Raw genomic sequence first — 21889 nt, forward strand, 5'->3', positions numbered from 1 at the left:
GTACTCAGATCCCCTCGCTATGAAGGCCAACATGCCATTTGCTTTCTTAACCGCCTGCTGTACCTGCATGCCAACCTTCAATGACTGATGTACCATGACACCCAGGTCTCGTTGCACCTTCCCTTTTCCTAATCTGTCACCATTCAGATAATAGTCTGTCTCTCTGTTTTTACCACTAAAGTAGATAATCTCACATTTATCCACATTATACTTCATCTGCCACGCATTTGCCCACTCACCTAACCTATCCAAGTCACTCTGCAGCCTCATAGCATCCTCCTCGCAGCTCACACTGCCACCCAACTTAGTGTCATCCGCAAATTTGGAGATACTACATTTAATCCCCTCGTCTAAATCATTAATGTACAGTGTAAACAGCTGGGGCCCCAGCACAGAACCTTGCGGTACCCCACTAGTCACTGCCTGCCATTCTGAAAAGTACCCATTTACTCCTACTCTTTGCTTCCTGTCTGACAACCAGTTCTCAATCCATGTCAGCACACTACCCCCAATCCCATGTGCTTTAACTTTGCACATTAATCTCTTGTGTGGGACCTTGTCGAAAGCCTTCTGAAAGTCCAAATATACCACATCAACTGGTTCTCCTTTGTCCACTTTACTGGAAACATCCTCAAAAAATTCCAGAAGATTTGTCAAGCATGATTTCCCTTTCAGAAATCCATGCTGACTTGGACCTATCATGTCACCATTTTCCAAATGCGCTGCTATGACATCCTTAATAATTGATTCCATCATTTTACCCACTACTGAGGTCAGGCTGACTGGTCTATAATTCCCTGTTTTCTCTCTCCCTCCTTTTTTAAAAAGTGGGGTTACATTGGCTACCCTCCACTCCATAGGAACTGATCCAGAGTCAATGGAATGTTGGAAAATGACTGTCAATGCATCCGCTATTTCCAAGGCCACCTCCTTAAGTACTCTGGGATGCAGTCCATCAGGCCCTGGGGATTTATCGGCCTTCAATCCCATCAATTTCCCCAACACAATTTCCCGACTAATAAAGATTTCCCTCAGTTCCTCCTCCTTACTAGACCCTCTGACCCCTTTTATATCCGGAAGGTTGTTTGTGTCCTCCTTAGTGAATACCGAACCAAAGTACTTGTTCAATTGGTCTGCCATTTCTTTGTTCCCCGTTATGACTTTCCCTGATTCTGACTGCAGGGGACACACGTTTGTCTTTACTAACCTTTTTCTCTTGACATACCTATAGAAACTTTTGCAATCCGCCTTAATGTTCCCTGCAAGCTTCTTCTCGTACTCCATTTTCCCTGCCCTAATCAAACCCTTTGTCCTCCTCTGCTGAGTTCTAAATTTCTCCCAGTCCCCGGTCACTTACACTGCATTCTATCACGGGACACGATTGCTATAAGCTCTGGCAGAATAAGGGACCAGATAGGAACAGGAGGAGGCCATTCAGCCCCTCGAGCCTGTTCCACCATTCAGTGAGATCATGGCTGATCTGCGACCTAACTCCACCTACCCACCTTTGACCCATATCCCTTAATACCTTTGGTTAACAAAAATCTATCGCTCTCAGATTTAAAATGAACAATTAACCTAGCATCAATTGCCATTTGCGGAAGAGAGTTCCAAACTTCTACCGCCTTTTGTGTGTAGAAGCGTTTCCTATTTCACCTTTAAACGGAATAACCCCCGTTTAAAAGTGACCCCTGCCATATCCCCATGACCTGCTGCTGTACTGCCGCTGTCTTCACTCTGAACAGGCATCAAGGAGCCTGAGGACATTTCGTCGATGACACCCCTGGTTTGTTTTCCCCTCCCCGGTTCCTGCTCCCCACCTCTCCACAATGAAGCAACTCTTACGAATCGGAAGACCAGAGTTACATCACTGTGTTCCACAGAAAGCATTTCTATCGCGTCTTTCGTAACTTCAATCAGCGCTTTACAGCCGATGAAGTACTTTTTGAAACGCAGTCACTGTTGCAATGTGGGAAATGCAGCAGCCAATTTGCGCACAGCAAGCTCCCACAAACAGCAATGTGATAATGACCAATCTGTTTTTATTTTCATTGAGGGATAAATATTGTCCAGGACACGGGGGATAACTCCCTTGCTGTTCTTCTAAATAGTGTCGTGGGATCTTTTACGTTTACCTGAGAGGGCAGACGGGGCCTCGGTTTAATGTCTCATCTGAAAGACGGCACCTCCGACAGTGCAACACCCCCTCGGCACTGCACTGGAGTATCAGCCTGGATTTTATGTGCTCAAGTTCCTGGAGTGGGACTTGATCCCACAACCTTCTGACACAGAAGCGAGAGTGCTACCCACTGAGCCCCATAGTGCAGACGCTACAGCTCCAACACACACTCTGACACCATGCACTTCAAGGCGTCTTCGAGAGAGGAGAGGAGAAATTTGTGGGAGGTTGGGGGTGGGGTTGGGTGCGGTGAAGGATATTCTCTCTGGGCAAGGCAGGGCTGAATAGGTTAAGGTGACGCGTCTGGAGGGGAGTTTGTTTTGTCCCCCGCAACTTGTGCTGCTTCACAAGATTCATGTGCGTGAGCTGCGTGATCTTATCAGCTTGCTCAGTCTGCCATGTCATCCTGGGCGGTGCAGAACCGATCACAACACGTCTGCTCACAGCTTCTATAAAATCGTCGAGACCATGTGCACAGTCAGGCCGGGTGTAGCAAGGGGCAGCTGCTAACGTACCAGCACAGGAAAAACAGCGATGAAAGGACAAATCCACGGCAACGGCATGGTAAGTTCAACCTTTCAACATGCCCGCTGCACCACCCGGGACTGAGAAAGTGCACGCAGAATCGTGGCTGTGCTGCTTAAGAAAGACTTGCATTTAACAAAAAGCACATTATCTGGTCATTGTCACATTGCTATTTGTGGGAGCTTGCTGTGCGCAAATTGGCTGCCGTGTTTCCCACATTACAACAGCGACTGCACTCCAGAAGTACTTCATTGGTTGTAAAGCACTTTGAGACACCCGGTGGTCTTGACAGGCGCTATATAAATGCAAGTCTTTCTTTCTTCTTAATAGCTGACACAACTTCTTCACTTTACTGCACCTCACTGGGCAAAGGAAAACCTTTATTTAAAAGTGAGTTAAATGCTGTCAAGGTCGATCCAACAGTCTGCATTGACAGGCACACCAGCCGGTTTAAATAATGCAAGTCAGTATCACTGCTCTGTAGTGCAGCATTTCAAATGTCTTCTTTAATTATAGATAGAGTGTAAAAACTACACAGTGTGCACGATAGCGGATTTGTGTCTGTGTCTGGGGCTGAAGGAAATGGATTTTTAAAAATTCAGACAGCATTTTTCTAATTACTTAACTCTTTAGATATGCACCTTTGAAAAATTTGCATGTTTCTGTTATGAACATTGAGGTTGTTTTGAAAAAGTGACATTTAAAAATACTGTGTGGAAATGTGTCAAGGGGAGACAGAGAAACAAAGTCTTACCCTTCTTCTTCTATCTCTCTCCAGTACTTCTCCCTCTCCGCTTCTTTCCCCTTCACCCTCTCCCTATCCCATTCCCCCCTCACTCCCCTCTTCTCTCCTCCCCACTCTCCCTTCTTTCCTTCTCCCTCTCACCTGCCTCTCCTTTTCCCTTCCCTCCTTCTCCCTGTCCCCCCCTCCTCCCCTTTTCCCCTCTCCCTGCACCTCGCTCCTCTACCCTTCTATCCCTCTCTCCACATTCTGTCGGTTTCTCTGGTCGTTCCTCCCTCTCCCTCCCTCCTTTCCCTTTCTATCCCTCTCCTTTAGAAGCATAGAAAGGTTACAGCACGGAAGAAGGCCATTCGGCCCGTCGAGCCCGTGCCGGCTCGCTGCAAGAGCACCTCAGCCAGTCCCACTCCCCCGCCCTTTCCCTGTAGCCCTGCAAATTTCTTTCTTTCAGATACTTATCCAACCCTTTGAAAGCCACGATTGAGTCTGCCTCCACCACCCTCTCAGGCAGCGCATTCCAAATCCTAACCACTTGCTGTGTAAAAAAAAGTTTTTTCTTATGTTGCCTTTGGTTCTTTTGCCAATCGCCATAAATCTGTGTCCTCTGGTTCTCGACCTTCCGCCAATGGGAACAGTTTCTCTCTCTATCTACTCTGTCCAGATCTCCCAAAATCTCCTTTCAATCTCTGCTCCAAGGAGAACAACCCCAGCTTCTCCAGTCTACCCACGTAACTGAACTCCCTCCTCCCTGGAATCATTCTCGTAAATCTTTTCTGCACCCTCTCTAAGGCCTTCACATCCTCCCTAAAGAGCGGTGCCCAGAATTGGACACAATGCTCCAGTTGAGGCCGAACCCGTGTTTTATACAGGTTCATCATAATAGCCACGCTTTTGTACTCTATGCCTCTATTTATGAAGCCCAGGATCCTGTAAGCTTTTTTTAATTGCTTTCTCAATCTTCCCTGCCCAAGTTCAATGATTTTGGTGACCAAGCTTTTCGCCACCTGTGCTAATTTCTACTCATGCGGCTCGGTGTAAAATGTTTTAAATCTCGTAACACTCCTGTGAAGTGCCTTGGGACATTTCACTACGTTAAAGGCTCTATATAAATACAAGTTGTTGTTATGTCACCTTTTGTTCATTTGCTTATTCCTCCTTCTCCTTTTCTCTGGCCCTCTTCCCTCGCCAATGTAAAATGACACTCAAGCTGTACTGCGGAACATGGTCCAACCCTTCTTAAAAGGGCAGCACCAGTGAATTTTAAGAAGTAATATCAAGAGACTCAAGGCCCTTAGTGCAGGACACCACCAAGGCTGGAAAGAGTAGGAGAGAAGGTGATAGCGGTGGTTTTAAGCTTGAGTTCTGACAGTTTGAAACAATAGGTTTGGCGGGGGGGGGGGGAAGAGGGGGAGGGGGTGAAGTTCAAGAGAGTGAGACAGAGGAAGAGAAGAAGGGAATGCAAAATAAAAGAGTCAGGCAACTAGCCCAGGACAGTGGGACATGCAGGGAGGATGTTTCCCCCGGGCTGGGGAGTCTAGAACCAGGGGTCACAGTCTCTGGATAAGGGGTCGGCCATTTGTCTTCACCCAGAGGGTGGTGAATCTTTGGAATTCTCTACCCCAGAAGGCTGTGGAGGCTCAGTCATTGAGTATATTCAAGACAGAGATCGATAGATTTTTGGACTCTCGGGGAATCAAGGGATATGGGGATCAGGTGGGAAAGTGGAGTTGAGGTCGAAGATCAGCCATGATCTTATTGAATGGCGGAGCAGGCTCGAGGGGCCGAATGGCCGACTCCTGCTCCTAATTCTTATGTTCTTATCCAGGTGGAACTCAGCATCCTCACTGGGGCGCCTGTGCATTACGAGAGGGCGAGCACCGCGACAGCAGGCTTTGCCGCTGTTGGCGGCAGGGGTAACCATAACCCACCCGACCGGCACTGTTCCCTTGGCAGCTTTTCCTTGTCCCGTCACCACAATCACCAAATGAGGGGAACTGCCTTTACCTGCTCGTTTATCTCATTGCTGTTTGTGGGAGTTTGCTGTGCGCAAATCGACTGCCACATTTCCCACATTACAACAGTGACGACACTTCATAAAAGTACTTCATTGGCTGAAAAGCGCTTTGCCACATCCAGAGGTCATGAAAGGTGCTATATAAGTACCTTTCTTTAGCACTGATAGCATCCTGGGTTCAGAAACTAGACAATTAAAAGACTGAAATGGAGACTCGCAGCGAACGCAACCACAGCAATAACCTGTATTTATATAGCACCCTTAATGTGGTAAAATGTCCCAAGGCGCTTCACAGCAGTGTTAGAAGACAAAACAGATAAATTTGACACCGAGCCACATGAGAAGAAATTAAAGCAGATCACCAACAGCTTGGTCAAAGAGGTAGGTTTTAAGGAGCGTCTTAAAGGAAGAGAGAGATAGAGAAACGGAGAGGTTTAGGGAGGGAGTTCCAGAGCTTGGGGCCCAGGCAGCTGAAGGCACGGCCACCGATGGTGGAGTGATTATAATCAGGGATGCTCAAGCGGGCACAATTAGAGGAGCGCAGACATCTCGTGGGGTTGTGAGGCTGAAAGAGATGACGGAGTTAGGGAGGAACAAGGTTGGGGGGGGGGAGGGGGGGTGAAGGAGGTGGGAACTTCCCCATTCCCAGCCAGTGCAGTGCTAACTGGGATGAAAAGAGAGGGGCAGTAATGGGGACCGTCTGGTTCACTCAGGTCCTTCAGGGAAGGAAATGTGCTGCCCTTACCCGGTCTGGTCTATATGTGACTCCAGACCCACAGCAATGTGGCTGACTCTTAACTGTCCTCTGAAATGGCCTAACAAGCCACTTGGCTATATTCAAGAAGGCAGCTCACCACCATCTTCTCAAGGGCAATTAGGGATGGGCAATAAATGGTGGCCTTGCCAGCGATGCCCACATCCCGTGTATCAGTTAAAAAACAAACCCTCCAGTACCTTTTCCCAAGTGGCTGACCTCTCTAAGCCTAGATACTGAATGCTGGGAGGCTACTGTGCTCCAACGGGCTTTAGAGCTAAGCCTGATGTGGTTCTGACACTAGCGAGCCACTCAGCTGTACCAAACTGCGACTGCAGCGGTTCAAGAAGACGGCTCACCACCACCTTCTCATGGGCAATTTGGGATGGGCAAAACATTTTTTTTTAAATTTCAAAATATATACTTTATTCATATAAAAATTTGCACGGTACATTGAAAGGCAGTTCAGTACATTTGGACGCGATCAGCAATTCCATACAATACATTTGGATGCTGACGGCAGTTCCGTTCAATACATTTGCTTGCTTTACAGTTCAGTACAATCCAGGATATATTGTAATACAGTCATCAAATTGTGTTACATGTGGCACTATACAGTACACGGAACGGGTGAGGGTGCAGTTACATTTCTTTACAACATACATTGCTAAACAGTTGCAGAACTTGCATTATACATGGCACTGCATCGGTGTTTTCAGATCATGGTGCTCTATGTATACAAAGGTTTACGAGTACAGCCCGAGGGGAGTTTTATACTGATTCCAGCCCCTGGGTTTACCGTGGTGGAAGAACCTTAAACTGTGGCCCTTCCCCACCGTGCCTTTGCGGCGACTGCACCAATTTTAAGTGCGTCCCTCAGCACGTAATCCTGGATCTTGGATTGCGCCAGTCTGCAACACGCAGACGTGGATATTTCCTTGCTCTGGAAGACCAGCAAGTTTCGGCAAGACCAAAGAGCGTCTTTGACCGAGTTGATGGCCCTCCAGCAGCAGGTGATGTCTGTCTCGGTGTGTGTCCCTGGGAACAGCCCGTAGAGCACAGAGTCCTGTGTTACGGAACTGCTTGGGATGAACCTTGACAGCAACCACTGCATCTCCTTCCAGACCTGCCTTGCGAAGGGGCAGTCCCGAAGGAGATGGATGACAGTCTCGTCCGCACCACAGCCAACTCGGGGACAGAGTGCCGTGTCTCTGAAACCCCGGCTGTGCACGAAGGATCTGACGGGTAGGGCCCTTCTCACCGTCAACCAAGCTACATCTTGGTGCCAATAAATTTTTTTTTTTTTTTTTAATTTCAAAATATATTTTATTCATATAAAAATTTGCACAATACATTGGAAGACAGTTCAGTACATTTGGATGCAGTCAGCAATTCCATACAATACATTTAGATGCTGACGGCAGTTTCGTTCAATACATTTGCTTGCTTTACATTTCGAGGTACATTTCAGTACAATCCAGGATACATTGTAATACAGTCATCAAATTAATTTACTAGTGGCACTCTACGGTACACGGAATGGGTGAGGGTACAGTTACATTTCTTTGCAACATACATTACTAAACAGAACTTGCAATATACATGACACTACACAGGTTTTTTCAGATCACGGTGCTCTATGTATACAATGCCGGTCTTGCCGGCGACGCCCACATCCTGTAAACAAATGTTTAACAAGTGTTCTCCGGACACTGGACACTGGACACATGGCAGAGTTACGGTGTGAGAGATGGCGAGTGTGCTAACCAGGTGATCCCTGCAACTTCAGCAAGTCAATAACAGCTGTTAAAGAGGAAGTGAAATTGTGCAATGAAACACTTGGTGCTTGTACTTCAGATCAGCCAGTCATGGGTACAATATATAAAATATAAATGCGTGTCGGTGGCGATTTGCTCTTGACAGAACTTGCTGCACTCTGAGTGCAGAAGTAATATTTTTATAACATCTGTGGTCTGTTTTCCAGCTGTTGCGACATTTTCCTTTTGGCAGTCTTCTGACGATGGAAAGATATTAAGACAAACTTATATTTCTAACCTTCCTTTGTAGCCTTTGGTGTCAGCTGGGTAGCACACTTTTACCTCTAAGTCAGAAGGTTGTGGGTTCAAGTCCCACTCCAGAGACTTGAGCATAAAAATCCAGGCTGACACTCCAGTGCAGTGCTGAGGGAGCGCTGCACTGTCGGAGATGCCGTCTTTCGGATGAGACGTTAAACCGAGGCCCCGTCTGCCCTCTCAGTTGGATGTAAAAGATCCCATGGAACTATTTCGAAGAAGAGCAGGGGAGTTTGTCCTGGTGTAATATTTATCCCTCAATCACCAACTAAAACAGACGATCTGGTCATTATCACATTGCTGTTAGTAGGAGCTGGCTGTGTGCAAAACAACAGCGACTACGCTTCAAAGGTGATCTCATTGAAACATATAAAAGTATTAGAGGGTTTGAAGGGTAGATGCTGAGAGGCTGTTTCCCCTGGCTGGAAAGTCTAGAGCCAGGGGGCATAGTCTCAGGATGAGGGGCCGGCCATTTAGGACTGACATGAAGAGAAATTTCTTCACTCAGAGGGTTATGAATTTCTTTAGAATTCTCTGCCCTAGAGGGTTGCGGCTGCTCAGTCATTGAGTATATTCAAGCATGAGATCGATAGATTTTTGGCTGCTAAGGGAATTAAGGGATATGGAGATCGGGCGGGAAGGTGGAGTTGAGGTCGAAGATGGCCTACTCTTGCACCTATTTTCTATGTTTCTCTGCTTAAACGATAAGGGGATAAAGGGGAGCGGGCAGGGACATGGAGCTGAGTCCATGATCAGATCAACCATGATCTTATTGAATGGCGGAGCAGGCTCGAGAGGCCGAATGGCCTAATCGGCTCCTAATTCTTATATTCTTATGTACTTCACTGGCTCTCAAGCACTTTGGGACTTCCAGTGGTCGGAAAAGGTGCTATATAAATACAAACAAACAAATACGAACAGCGGAAGGAGCATACGACAAACCAAGCACCCCACCCACCCATCCCTCCAATCGTCGACTGTGACAGAGACTGCAGATCCCACATTGGTCTCATCGGTTACCTTAGAACTTATGTTAGTGTGGAAGCAAGTCATCCTCGGCCCCAGGGGACTGCCCAAGAAGAAGAATATAAATACAAGAACGTTCTTTCTTCCTGCAACGTGACACCTGTTTGTTTTGTTTCGGATCTTTTCCTGTCACAATGCGACTCCGCCGCGAATCACCCAATCCCTAGGCCGAGGCTATTCCCGTGAGGCCCAATACAACAACCTCAAAGTGCAATATTGTAAAAAGCAGATGTGCCTGTCTCTTTATATTCTGGTTATGTTTGTGATGTTATTTTAGGCACCGGGGCAAAATTCAGTATAGTTCTAACGGGGTTCAGTGTCCGTACACCGAAGCACAGAGAAAGAACTAAAAGTCTAAAAGGCATTAGGGGGTGTACGGATAATGTGCAGTGTGATTGCTAAACCTTTGTTAATAAACCAGCTAGTACTTAATAGCAATGTGTTGCTGTGGATTCCAAAGCAAAGAGCCCATGAAGCAAATACATTACAATGTTGGTTCGAACGGCAGTACAGGCTGTTTTGTGCATCACAATTATAAAAAGGTCACCAGAGCCATGGATGAAAAGATAATACCAGGGATAAAGTTTTTAACTTTGCCTCTCACAGGAGATTACAATGGGTTGCCAACTCCGGTTAGACGTATTCCTGGAGGTTTCCCCACATGACATAAGAACATAAGAACATAAGAAATAGGAGCAGAAATAGGAGCCCCTTGAGCCTGCTCCGCCATTCAATAAGATCATGGCTGATCTGATCATGGACTCAGCTCCACTTCCCTGCCCGCTCCCCATAACCCCTTATTCCCTTATCGTTTAAGAAACTGTCTGATATGTCCTTACTATACAGTATAAATGCACACGAGGCCCATTCTTGAGTGAAACATAGAAACATAGAAAATAGGTGCAGGAGTAGGCCATTCGGCCCTTCGAGCCTGCACCGGCATTTGATAACACCATGGCTGATCATTCCCTCGGTACCCCTTTCCTGCTTTTTCTCCATACCCCTTGATCCCCTTAGCAGTAAGGGCCATATCTAACTCCCTCTTGAATATATACAATGAATTGGCATCAACAACTCTCTGCGGCAGGGAATTCCATAGGTTAACAACTCTCTGAGTGAAGAAGTTTCTCCTCATCTCAGTCCTAAATGGCCTACCCCTTATCCTAAGCTTATGTCCCCTGGTTCTGGACCTCCCCAACATCGGGAACATTCTTCCTGCATCTAACCTGTCCAGTCCCGTCAGAATCTTATATGTTTCTATGAGTTCCCCTCTCATCCTTCTAAACTCCAGTGAATAAAAGCCCAGTTGATCCAGTCTCTCCTCATATGTCAGTCCAGCCATCCCTGGAATCGTCTGGTGAACCTTCGCTGCACTCCCTCAATAGCAAGAACTTCCTTCCTCAGATTAGGAGACCAAAACTGAACACAATATTCCAGGTGAAGCCTCACCAAGGCCCTGTATAACTGCAGTAACACCTCCCTGCTCCTATACTCAAATCCCCTAGCTATGAAGGCCAACATACCATTTGCCTGCTGTACCTGCATGCCCACTTTCAGTGACTGATGAACCATGACACCCAGGTCTCGTTGCACCTCCCCTTTTCCTAATCTGCTGCCATTCAGATAATATTCTGCCTTCGTGTTTTTCCCCCAAAGTGGATAACCTCACATTTACCCACATTATACTGCATCTGCCATGTATTTGCCCACTCGCCTAACCTGTCCAAGTCACCCTGCAGCCTCTTAGCGTCCTCCTCACAGCTCACACCACCACCCAGTTTAGTGTCATCTGCAAACTTGGAGATATTACATTCAATTCCATCATCTAAATCATTAATGTATATTGTAAAGAACTGGGGTCCCAGCACTGAGCCCTGCGGCACCCCACTAGTTACTGCCTGCCATTCTGAAAAGGACCCGTTTATCCCGACTCTCTGCTTCCTGTCTGCCAACCAGTTCTCTATCCATGTCAGTACATTACCCCCAATACCATGCGCTTTGATTTTACACACCAATCTCTTATGCGGAACCTTGTCAAAAGCCTTTTGAAAGTCCAAAAACACCACATCCACTGGTTCTCCCTTGTCCACTCTACTAGTTACATCCTCAAAAAATTCCAGAAGATTTGTCAAGCATGATTTCCCTTTCATAAATCCATGCTGACTTGGACCAATTTTATCACTGCTTTCCAAATGCGTTGCTATTTCATCCTTAATGATTGATTCCAACATTTTCCCCACTACTGATGTCAGGCTAACCGGTCTATAATTACCCATTTTCTCTCTCCCTCCTTTTTTAAAAAGTGGTGGTACATTAGAAACCCTCCAGTCCGTAGGAACTGATCCAGAGTCGATAGACTTCTGGAAAATGATCACCAATGCATCCACTATTTCTAGGGCCATTTCCTTAAGTACTCTGGAATGCAGACTATCAGGCCCCGGTGATTTATCGGCCTTCAATCCCATCAATTTCCCTAACACAATTTCCAGCCTATTAAGGATATCCTTCAGTTCCTCCTTCTCACTAGACCCTCGGCCCCCTGGTATATCTGGAAGGTTACTTGTGTCTTCCTTTGTGAAGACAGAACCAAAGTACTTGTTCAATTGATCTGCCATTTCTTTGTTCCCCATTATAAATTCACCCGAATCCGACTGCAAGGTACCTATGTTTGTCTTCGCTAATCTTTTTCTCTTCACATATCTGTGACCAGTTACCTTTATTACCAAGACCTCAAGTGATGAAGGTGGGTGGAGCTTCCCCTTTTATACCTGAAAGTCCAGGTTAGGAGTGTCTCCCACAAGTTCACCCCCTTGTGGTCAATGTTCTCAAGGTATACACCTTAGGTCAGCTTATACATGGGTTACAATGAGAGTTGAATACATGACATCATCTCCCCCCCCCAAAGTCTTATTGGGATCGCAGGTTAAGTCTCTCTGGTGGTTTACGCTCCCTTGTAGAGCGCCTGAGTTGGGGCTCCGGTTGTTGGGCGCTGGCCTGAGTGTATGCGGTGCCTCAGGCCTGTCCGGACTGCCCACAGTGACTGGGTTCTCCTCCACTTGGTTCCAGTGTTCGGTCACCTGTGGTGGAGTGAACTCTACATCGTGTTCTTCCTTTGCTTCTTCTATGGGGTTGCTGAACCTCCTTTTAGTTTGATCCAGGTGTTTGCGGCAGATTGGTCCATTAGTAAGTTTAACTACCAGAATCCTATTCCCCTCTTTGGCAATCACAGTGCCTGCAAGCCATTTGGGCCCTGCAGCATACTTAAGGACAAAAACAGGGTCATTGACATCAATACATCGCGCCCTCGCATTCCTGTCATGGTAGTCACATTGTGACTGGCACCTGCTCTCAACAATTTCTTTCATAGTGGGGTGTATAAGGGATAACCTGGTTTTGAGCATCCTTTTCATTAGCAGCTCTGCGGGTGGAACCCCTGTGAGCGAGTGTGGTCGGGATCTATTGGCCAACAGGAGGCGTGATAAGTGGCTTTGTAGGGAACCCCCTTGGATTCTGAGCATCCCCTGTTTGATTATCTGCACTGCTCGTTCCGCCTGGCCGTTTGAGGCCGGCTTGAATGGTGCCATTCTAACATGGTTAATTCCATTGCCTGCCATGAAGTCCTGGAATTCAGTGCTTGTGAAGCACGGGCCATTGTCGCTGACCAAGACATCCAGTAGACCATGGGCGGTGAACATTGCCCGTAGACTTTCTACAGTGGCAGAGGATGTGCTTGAATTTAAAATGACACACTCAATCCATTTGGAGTAGGCGTTTATTACAACCAAAAACATTTTTCCCATGAAAGGATCTGCGTAGTCCACATGGATGCGTGACCATGGCTTGGCGGGCCAGGTCCAGGGGCTAAGGGGGGCTTCCTTGGGTGCGTTGCCCAGCTGAGCACACATGTTGCACTTGCGAACACGAAGTTCCAGGTCTGCATCTATCCCTGGCCACCAAACGTGTGACCTGGCAATTGCCTTCATCATGTCAATGCCTGGGTGCTCATTGTGAAGTTCTTTGATGAACACCTCTCTACTCATCTGGGGCATGACTACTCGGTTTCCCCACAGTAGGCAATCGGCCTGAAGCGAGAGTTCATCCTTGCGCCTATGAAACGGCTTAAATCCCTCAGGGCATGCCCCGTACGTGGCTGCCCAGTCTCCATTCAGGACACATTTCTTGATTAAAGACAGTAGCAGGTCTTTATTTGTCCAGACTTTAATCTGACGGGCTGTCACAGGTGAGCCTTCGCTTTCGAAAGCTTCAACAACCATGACCATCTCAGCATCATACTCAGTTGCCCCCTCAGTGGTGGCTAGTGGGAGTCTGCTGAGTGCATCGGCGCAGTTTTCAGTGCCCGGTCTGTGCCGAATTGTGTAGTCATAGGCAGCTAACGTGAGTGCCCACCTCTGTATGCGGGCCGATGCATTCACATTTATGGCCTTGTTGTCGGCCAAAAGGGACGTTAGGGGTTTGTGATCTGTCTCCAGCTCAAATTTCCTGCCCTACAGGTACTGGTGCATTTTTTTTACTACATATACACATGCTAGCGCTTCCTTTTCTACCATCCCGAAGCCCCTTTCTGCCTGGGACAGACTTCTGGAGGCATAAGCTACCGGCTGTAACTGACCATTGACACTCACATGCTGCAACACACACCCGACCCCATAGGACGATGCATCGATCGTTAGAACAAGTTTCTTACATGGGTCATATAAATTGAGTGCTCTATCAAAAGCCCTTTCCTGGCTGCCCCCCAGACCCAATCGCGACCTTTGCGTAGGAGCACGTGTAGCGGCTCTAACAACATGCTCAATTTGGGAAGAAAGTTACCAAAATAGTTCAGGAGACCAGGAACGAACGCAGCTCCGTCGTGTTACGGGGTCTGGGTGCTCTCTGGATCGCTTCCGTTTTGGACGCAGTGGGTCTAATCACGTCTGCTGCTGCCCTCATCCCCAGGAATTCTACCTCTGGAGCTAAGAAGACGCACTTCACCTTTTTCAGTCGCAGCCCTACCCGGTCCAGTCTGCGTAGCACCTCCTTCAGGTTGTGGAGGTGTTCTTCAGTATCGTAACCCGTGATGAGGATGTCGTCCTGAAAAACCACCATCCTTGGAGTCGACTTGAGGAGGCTTTCCATATTTCGCTGAAAGATCGCGGCGGCCGAACAAATCCCGAACGGACATCTGTTATACTCAAACAACCCCTTGTGTGTCGTGATGGTGGTCAGCTTCTTCGACTCACTCGCCAGCTCCTGGGTCATGTAAGCTGAGGCTAGGTCCAATTTTGAAAAAAGTTTGCCACCGGATAGCGTCGCAAAGAGGTCCTCCGCTCTTGGTAGCGGGTACTGGTCTTGGAGTGACACCCGATTGATGGTGGCCTTGTAATCGCCACATATCCTGACCGACCCATCCGCCTTGAGCACCGGCACAATCGGGCTCGCCCAGTCACTGAATTCGACTGGCGAGATGATGCCTTCCCTCAGCAGGCTGTTGGAAACAAAAGGTCCATTACCAGTCAATCGTCTCTGACTGTCTCTGTAAATGTCCTTAAGCGCACCATTAACAGGTGTTGATGGCCCCATTCCTGGCCTCATTGTCCATTGCGATGGCATGAATCGCCGTTCAGCTAGCCATTGTCTCTGTTGAATTCCCCCTTTGGGTTCGACTACATGCTGGGGCATGTCCGATTGCCCTTGTCTGCCTAGAGAACTGTGTGCCACGTTAACAATGTTGACTCCCTGGTTGTTTGCCGCATTTGAGCCAAGATTTTTGTCATACATCATTCTGGTCTCTTCCTCCCCTGAGATAAATGTCTGGGCTATCAGAGCCGCCTCCAAGGTCAAGTCTCAATCAGTTTCCTGGAAACCCCAGCGTGCCCGATGCCCTCAATAAAAAAGTCTTGTAGCATCTCCGCTCTGCATGCATCTGGGAACTTACATAGGCTCACCAGTCGCCGGAGATCTGACACGAAGTCAGAAAAGCTTTGCCCTTCTCGCCGCCGGTGCATGTAAAACCGGTGTCTCGCCATGTGCATGCTGCTCACCAGTTTAAGGTATTCCCCGATCAACTTACTGAGCTCTTCGAACGTCTTGTCCGTCGGCTTCTCTGGCGCTAGAAGGTCTTTCACCAGGGAATACGTTCTGGATCCACAAACTGTCAGGAGGTGAGCCCTGCGTTTATCGGCCGAATCCTGTCCCAACCATTCCTTAGTGACAAAACTTTGCTGTAGTCTCTCAATAAAGTCGCCCCAATCATCACCAACACAGTACCTCTCTTCTGTGCTGCTAGTGGCCATACTCGCGTGGTTTAAATCCCAGTTTCTCGTCACCAACGATATGTCCTTACTATACAGTATAAATGGACACGAGGCCTATACGAGGCCGAGAAGGTCATTCTGTGACCAGTTACCTTTATTACTAAGACCTCAAGTGATGAAGGTGGTTGGAGCTTCCCCTTTTATACCTGAAAGTCCAGGTTAGGAGTGTCTCCCACAAGTTCACCCCCTTGTGGTTAATGTTCTCAAGGTGTACAACTTAGGTCAGTTTATACATGGGTTACAATGATAGTTGAATACATGACACTGTCTATTTCTGTCTTAAATTTATTTAATATCCCAGCTTCCACAGCTCTCTGACGCAGCGAATTCCACAAATTTACAACCCTCTGAGAGAAGAAATTTCTCCTCATCTTAGTTCTAAATGGGCGGCCTCTTATTCTAAGAACATGCCCTCTCGTTCTCATCTCCCCTATCAGTGGAAACAGCCTCTCTGCATCCACCTTCTTAAGCCCTCTCATAATCTTATACGTTTCGATAAGATCACCTCTGACCTCCGTCTGCCCTGTTCGGTCAGACAACCTTCGATCCCCACCCCCATCTCCAATATTTTTATGACTAACAAACGAAAGTATTCAAAGAAAATGAAAATAAGAACACACACAATTGTTTTCTCCTGTGCATTGGTCACAGCTGTGGCTCAGTGGGCAACACCCTTGCATTTGAGTCAGAAGGCTGTGGGTTCAGGTCCCACTCCAGGGACTTAAGCGCAAAAATATCTAGGGTTGACGTTCCAGCGCAGTGCTGAGGGAGCGCTGCACTGTCAAGGTGCTGTCTTTCGGATGTGACATTAAACTGAGGCCCCGTCTGCCTGCTCAAGCAGATGTAAAAAATCCCATGGTGCTGTTTCGAAGAAGAGCTTGGGATTTATCCCTGGTGTCTTGGCCAATATTTATCCCTGGTGTCTTGGCCAATATTTATCCCCCCCAATCAACATCACTAAAATTATTTTGGTCATTATCACATGGGAGCTTGCTGTGAGCAAATTGGCTGATATCTTTCCGACATTACAACAGTGACTACACTCCAAAAGTACTCCTTCGGCTGTAAAGCGCTTTGAGACGTCCGGTGGACGTGAACGGTGCTTTATAAATGCAAGTCTTTCTTTTGAGTGTCCAGAAGATTCATCTTCAATTCCTGGAGACTCCAGGGCCATCCTGGAGGATTGGCAACTCAGAGATGACCTGGAGGGAGGCGTCGAGTCACGATTACCGCTGTATGGGGGCAGGCTTGATGCACCAGCTGGCCATTTCCTGACCGTCACTGTCGCATGAACGGGTATAATCCCGTGCCGGGACTTAAAAATAAATACTCGGCATAAAAACAGCAAACACTGGAAATGCTCAGCAGGTCAGGCAGCATCTGTGGAGAGAGAAACAGAGTTAATGTTTCAGGTCGATGACCCTTGGTCAGAACTGGATGATGTTACAGTTTGTAAAGAAACTCAGACCCAGGGGAAAGGGAAAGTCCTGTGATAGGTTAAACGACAAAAAGTGATGATGGTGGAATGATGTTTCCAGCATCTTTAAAATCTTTATTCCAGATTTACAGCATCTGGAATATTTTTCTTTTGTTAAAATAAACTAGGGCTGTGAACCCTGGGACAGAGAACATTAGTGATGGCATCTAACATCTAAGCTTTATTCCGGTCCGGCAACACCTCAATTTAAAAATTCACATCAATTCCCTCCACGGCCTTGCTACTCCCGATCTCTGTAACCTCCTTCAGCCCAACAACTCTGCGCTCCTCCAGCTCTGTCCTCTTGCACATCTCCGATTTCCATCGCTCCACCATCGCTGGCCGTGCCTTCAGCTGCCCGGGCCCCAAGCTCTGGAACTCCCTCCCTAAACCTCTCCGCCTCTCGACCTCTCTTTAAGACGCTCCTTAAAACCTACCTCTTTGACCTAGCTTTTGGTCATCTGTCCCAATATTGCCTTATGTAGCTCGTTGTGAAACTCTGTCTGATAAACGCTCCTGCGAAGCGCCTTGGGACATTTGACCACGTTAGAGGCGCTTTATAAATACAAGTTGTTGTTGTTGTTTCTCATAGCTACAAAAGGGTTTGAGAGGATAAGTAGGAAACGTTATTTCCAGTGTCCAATGAATGGCTAGGAGCGGAGCGTAGACTTAAGGGTCCATTTTAACTCTTGGCTGGGAGTCATGCGAGAGGGATGACAAACCGCCCCGGCCCTCCGCAGCGTCAGGCCTGGGAGATTCTAACTCTCTGTATGGGAACGTAGGAACAGGAGGAGGCCAGTTACCCCCTCTAGCCTGCTCCACCATTCAATGAGATCACGGCTGATCTGCGACCTATCTTCCTATACCCGCCTTTACCCCATATCCCTGAATACCTTTGGATAACAAAAATCTAGCAATTTCAGATTTAAAATTAACAACTTAAGAGAGAAAGACCGGGATTTACATCCACCTGAGAGAGCGGACAGGGCCTCAGTTTAACATCTCATCTGAAGGAGAACACCTCCGACAGTGCAGCTCTCCCTCAGCACTGCACTGGGAGTGTCAGCCTAGATTTTTGTGCTCAAGCTCCTGGAGTGGGACCTGAGCCCACAACCTTCTAACCCAGAGGCGAGAGTGCTGCCCACTGAGCCACGGCTGACACTCCAAGCTCCTGCTGCCCGTTGCGTGTGACCTGCCACTTCCTAACATCCCGCACTGGGAAGGCGGGAAATGTTTCAATCTGTGTGTTTGGGCTTTTTGCTTCTCAATGGCAGGCAACGCCAAGCACTGACGACGACTATGGGCTGCCCGAGTGACTGACACAATCATGGCAAGATTATCTACAACCGATTAGTGAATAGGGCGGGTATTGTAAATAAATCACAACCCGATAGCACAAATGGAGGCAATGGAGAGTTTTGGATTAGTCATCGGCGCTCGATTGCAATCGCTTTGACTTTGCTGACTGTGAGCGGGGCAGTAATACATTTCTTACCTTTTCTTTTTCAGATTGTTGGAAAATTGCGGTAGACGCTCTGTCCACGATTCTGGTCACATGCTCCCCAACCTCTGCTGAGGTCCACGTGCAATCGTTGCTGCTCGGAGCCAGCGCTTCTTACCGAGATGGGTAACACCAGCGAATGCCCGGATTTCTTCGCTGGGCAACAAGCAAACATCATCCTGCTGCATTACAACCACACAGGGAAGTTGGAGAACCGTCGGTCGCCCGGTGAGGGCATCGGCGCCCTCAGAATCGTCTTCATGCTGGTTAGTTGCTTCATCGTGATAGAGAACCTCCTGGTCTTCCTGGCGATCTTGAACAACAGCCGCTTCAGCAGGTGGGTGTACTACTGCATCGCCAACATCACCCTCTGTGACCTCCTGACTGGCACGGTCTACATCATCAACCTCAGCCTGTCGGGCGAGAAGACCTTCCACATCACCCCCACGCTGTGGTTCATCCGGGAGGGGGTCCTGTTCTTCGCCCTGGCCGCCTCGACCTTCAGCCTGCTCATCACGGCGGTGGAGCGGTACGCCACCATGGTCAAGCCCGTGCCCTACGCCTCGGCCCGCAAGACCTGCCGGGTGTACGTCCTGATCGGCCTGTGCTGGCTGGTGGCCTCGCTCATCGGCTTGCTGCCCCTGCTGGGCTGGAACTGCATCTGCAACCTGGACGAGTGCTCCACCTTGCTGCCCCTGTACTCCAAGAGCTACATCCTCTTCTGCGTCGTGATGTTCAGCATCATCATCGTCGGGATCGTGGCGCTGTACAGCAGCATCTACCACCTGGTCAAGACCAGCGCCAAGTCGGTGGCCAGCAGCAAGAGCAGGCAGAAGTCCGTGCGGCTCCTCAAGACCGTCTTCATGATCGTCGCCGCCTTCATCATCTGCTGGAGCCCCCTCTTCGTGCTGCTGCTGCTCGATGTCTTCTGCGACTCTGTGTTCTGCACCAAGCTGCACAGCATGGAGTGGACCATCGCCTTGGCAGTGGTCAACTCCGCCATCAACCCGGTCATCTACTCCTTCGGCAGCAAGGAGGTGAGGCGGGCCATCCTCAAGCTGCTGTGTTGCTGCTTCCTCAAAGCCGGCGCTCCCTTGCCCTTCCTGAGCAGGAGCGAGTCAGTGCTGGGGGCCTCCACCGACAGCTCCTACCGGCTGCGGGAGAGCTTCCGGAACTCCAAGCTGATGAGCCCAAAGAAATCGGCGCCCAAGTTAGGAGAGCTCTAGACCTTGTCTCTCGCCGTTGGGAGCGGACGTTCCGGCTGGGAATTCCCTAGGTTGGCTTTCATCGATCGCGTGTTAAAATTGGGGTTTCCTTCCGGTTGAAGTTGCGGCAGCAGAAGCGGACGAGATGAAGGAAATTCCCGGCCTCATGCAGACAATCATCATCAGCTTCATCACTGGCAGTCCCTCGGAATCCACTCTTGAAATGAGTCCTTAGGTGGCTGAACAGTCCAATACGAGAGCCACGGTCCCCGTCACAGGTGGAACATTCAGTCGTTGAGGGAAAGGGTGGGGGACGCTAGCCTGGCTCACCTCCGAGTCACAAGCTGCCGGGTTCAAGCCACACTCCAGAAACTTGAGCTCATCGTCCAGGCCGACGCAATACTGAGGGAGCGCCGCACTGCCGTATTTCGGATGAGGCGTTAAACCGAGGCCCCGTCTGCCCTCTCGGGTGGACTCAAAAGAACCCGTGGAAGCTTTGTCTGATAACGCCCCTGTGAAGCGTCTTGGGACGTTTTACCACCATGCTGTTGTTGGAAAATCCTAGTGAAGAACAACAGGGTTATCCTCCTGGTGCCCTGGTGAACATTAATTGTCCGTCAATCTCATTGCTCTTTGTGCAATCTTGCTCTGCGTAAATTGGCTGCTATGTTTGCCTACAGTGAATAATTACTTGACTGAGGACGTGAATGGTGCTATGCAAATGCAAGTTATTTCTTACTGTTGGGACCTCAGAAAGCACCGCTGTTAAAAATTCAGTTCATTCTCAGCTCAGATAAATCCTTTCAATTATGACTCTGCGTTTCCCAAAGCCCTACTGATAGGTATCATACTTTGGCTTTTAACTGGTAATTCAAATCTCAGGCAGATTGGTAAACGATGTTGCTTTTATAAACCAGCGTGAACCACGTTGGCAGCATCAGCCAATTGGATCACCGCACTGACTGGCACCAGTATATATGTATTGTAATAAAACGACACGATCGTTCAAGATAAATGCTGGTGCGCTATCACAGGTATTCAGTCTAGCAGGTATTGTTCAAAGGTTCATCATAAAACTTCAACAGTAAAGGATATACATCTTACACGTCTAATACCTCATTTCAACAGCATCATTTGGTTACAGTATGCATAGGAATATTTTACTATTGTACAATAGTAACTACAATAGCAAAGTTCGGAATTTGCATCCTCGTCACAATGCGCGTGCCCCTGTAATAAGTCCCTTTTTCACATGTTATAAAGCAAGAGGGAAAAATTCTGTCGCGCCCCATTTGGGGGGTAACACTGGCAAGGCGCCAGACTTTGCACCAGGTCTCGCTTCTCGTGAGAAATCGGGGTCACCCGCCCCCAAAAGGAAATGAAACGCAAAATGACGCGCCCCACTTCCTGTAGAAGGGCGGTAGCGGGGCGGGCGGGTCGGGAGCGGGGCACAGGGCAACACATTGGGCAGGGTACCGCTGTCCCGTAGATGGGGCTCCTCCCTGAATTAAAGGGAAAGGCCCAAGCTGCAAACTTTGCATTACAAAATTGATCCTCCCTGGACCACTGGGGAGCAGGGCCCCGGGCTAACTGATCACGGTACGGACCACTGGGGAGCGGGGGTGCTGAGCTGACCGATCACGGCCTGGACCACTGGGGAGCGGGGGTCCCGGGCTGACCGATCACGGCACGGACCACCGGGGAACGGGGGTCCCGGGCTGACCGATCACGGCCTGGACCACCGGGGAGCGGGGGTCCCAAGCTGACCGATCACGGCCTGGACCACCGGGGAGTTGGGGTCCCAAGCTGACCGATCACGGCACGGACCACTGGGGAGCGGGGGTCCCGGGCTGACCGATCATGGCCTGGACCACTGGGGAGGGGGGGTCCCGGGCTGACCGATCACGGCACGGACCACTGGGGAGCGGGGGGGTCCCGTGCTGACCGATCACGGCCTGGACCACTGGGGAGCGGGGTTCCCGGGCTGACCAATCACGGCCTGGACCACTGGGGAGCGGAGGGTCCCGAGCTGACCGAACGTGGCCGATCCGGGGGGGGGGGGGGCGATACCCAATTTAGG

General features: G+C 48.9%; 1 protein-coding gene across 1 annotated transcript; it reads left to right on the forward strand.

Moving 5' to 3' along the window:
- The first annotated feature begins 2575 nt into the window (after nt 1–2575).
- Nucleotides 2576–20912, forward strand: s1pr4 (sphingosine-1-phosphate receptor 4). Its single transcript, XM_070859637.1, has 2 exons — nt 2576–2743; nt 18613–20912. Exon 2 carries the CDS (start codon nt 18727–18729, stop codon nt 19828–19830), a length of 1104 nt encoding a protein of 367 aa, XP_070715738.1. The 5' UTR covers nt 2576–2743; nt 18613–18726; the 3' UTR covers nt 19831–20912.
- The last annotated feature ends 977 nt before the right edge of the window (nt 20913–21889 follow it).

The sequence above is a fragment of the Pristiophorus japonicus genome, chromosome 18 (assembly GCF_044704955.1).
Source record: "Pristiophorus japonicus isolate sPriJap1 chromosome 18, sPriJap1.hap1, whole genome shotgun sequence".
Taxonomy (NCBI): Eukaryota; Metazoa; Chordata; class Chondrichthyes; family Pristiophoridae; genus Pristiophorus; species Pristiophorus japonicus.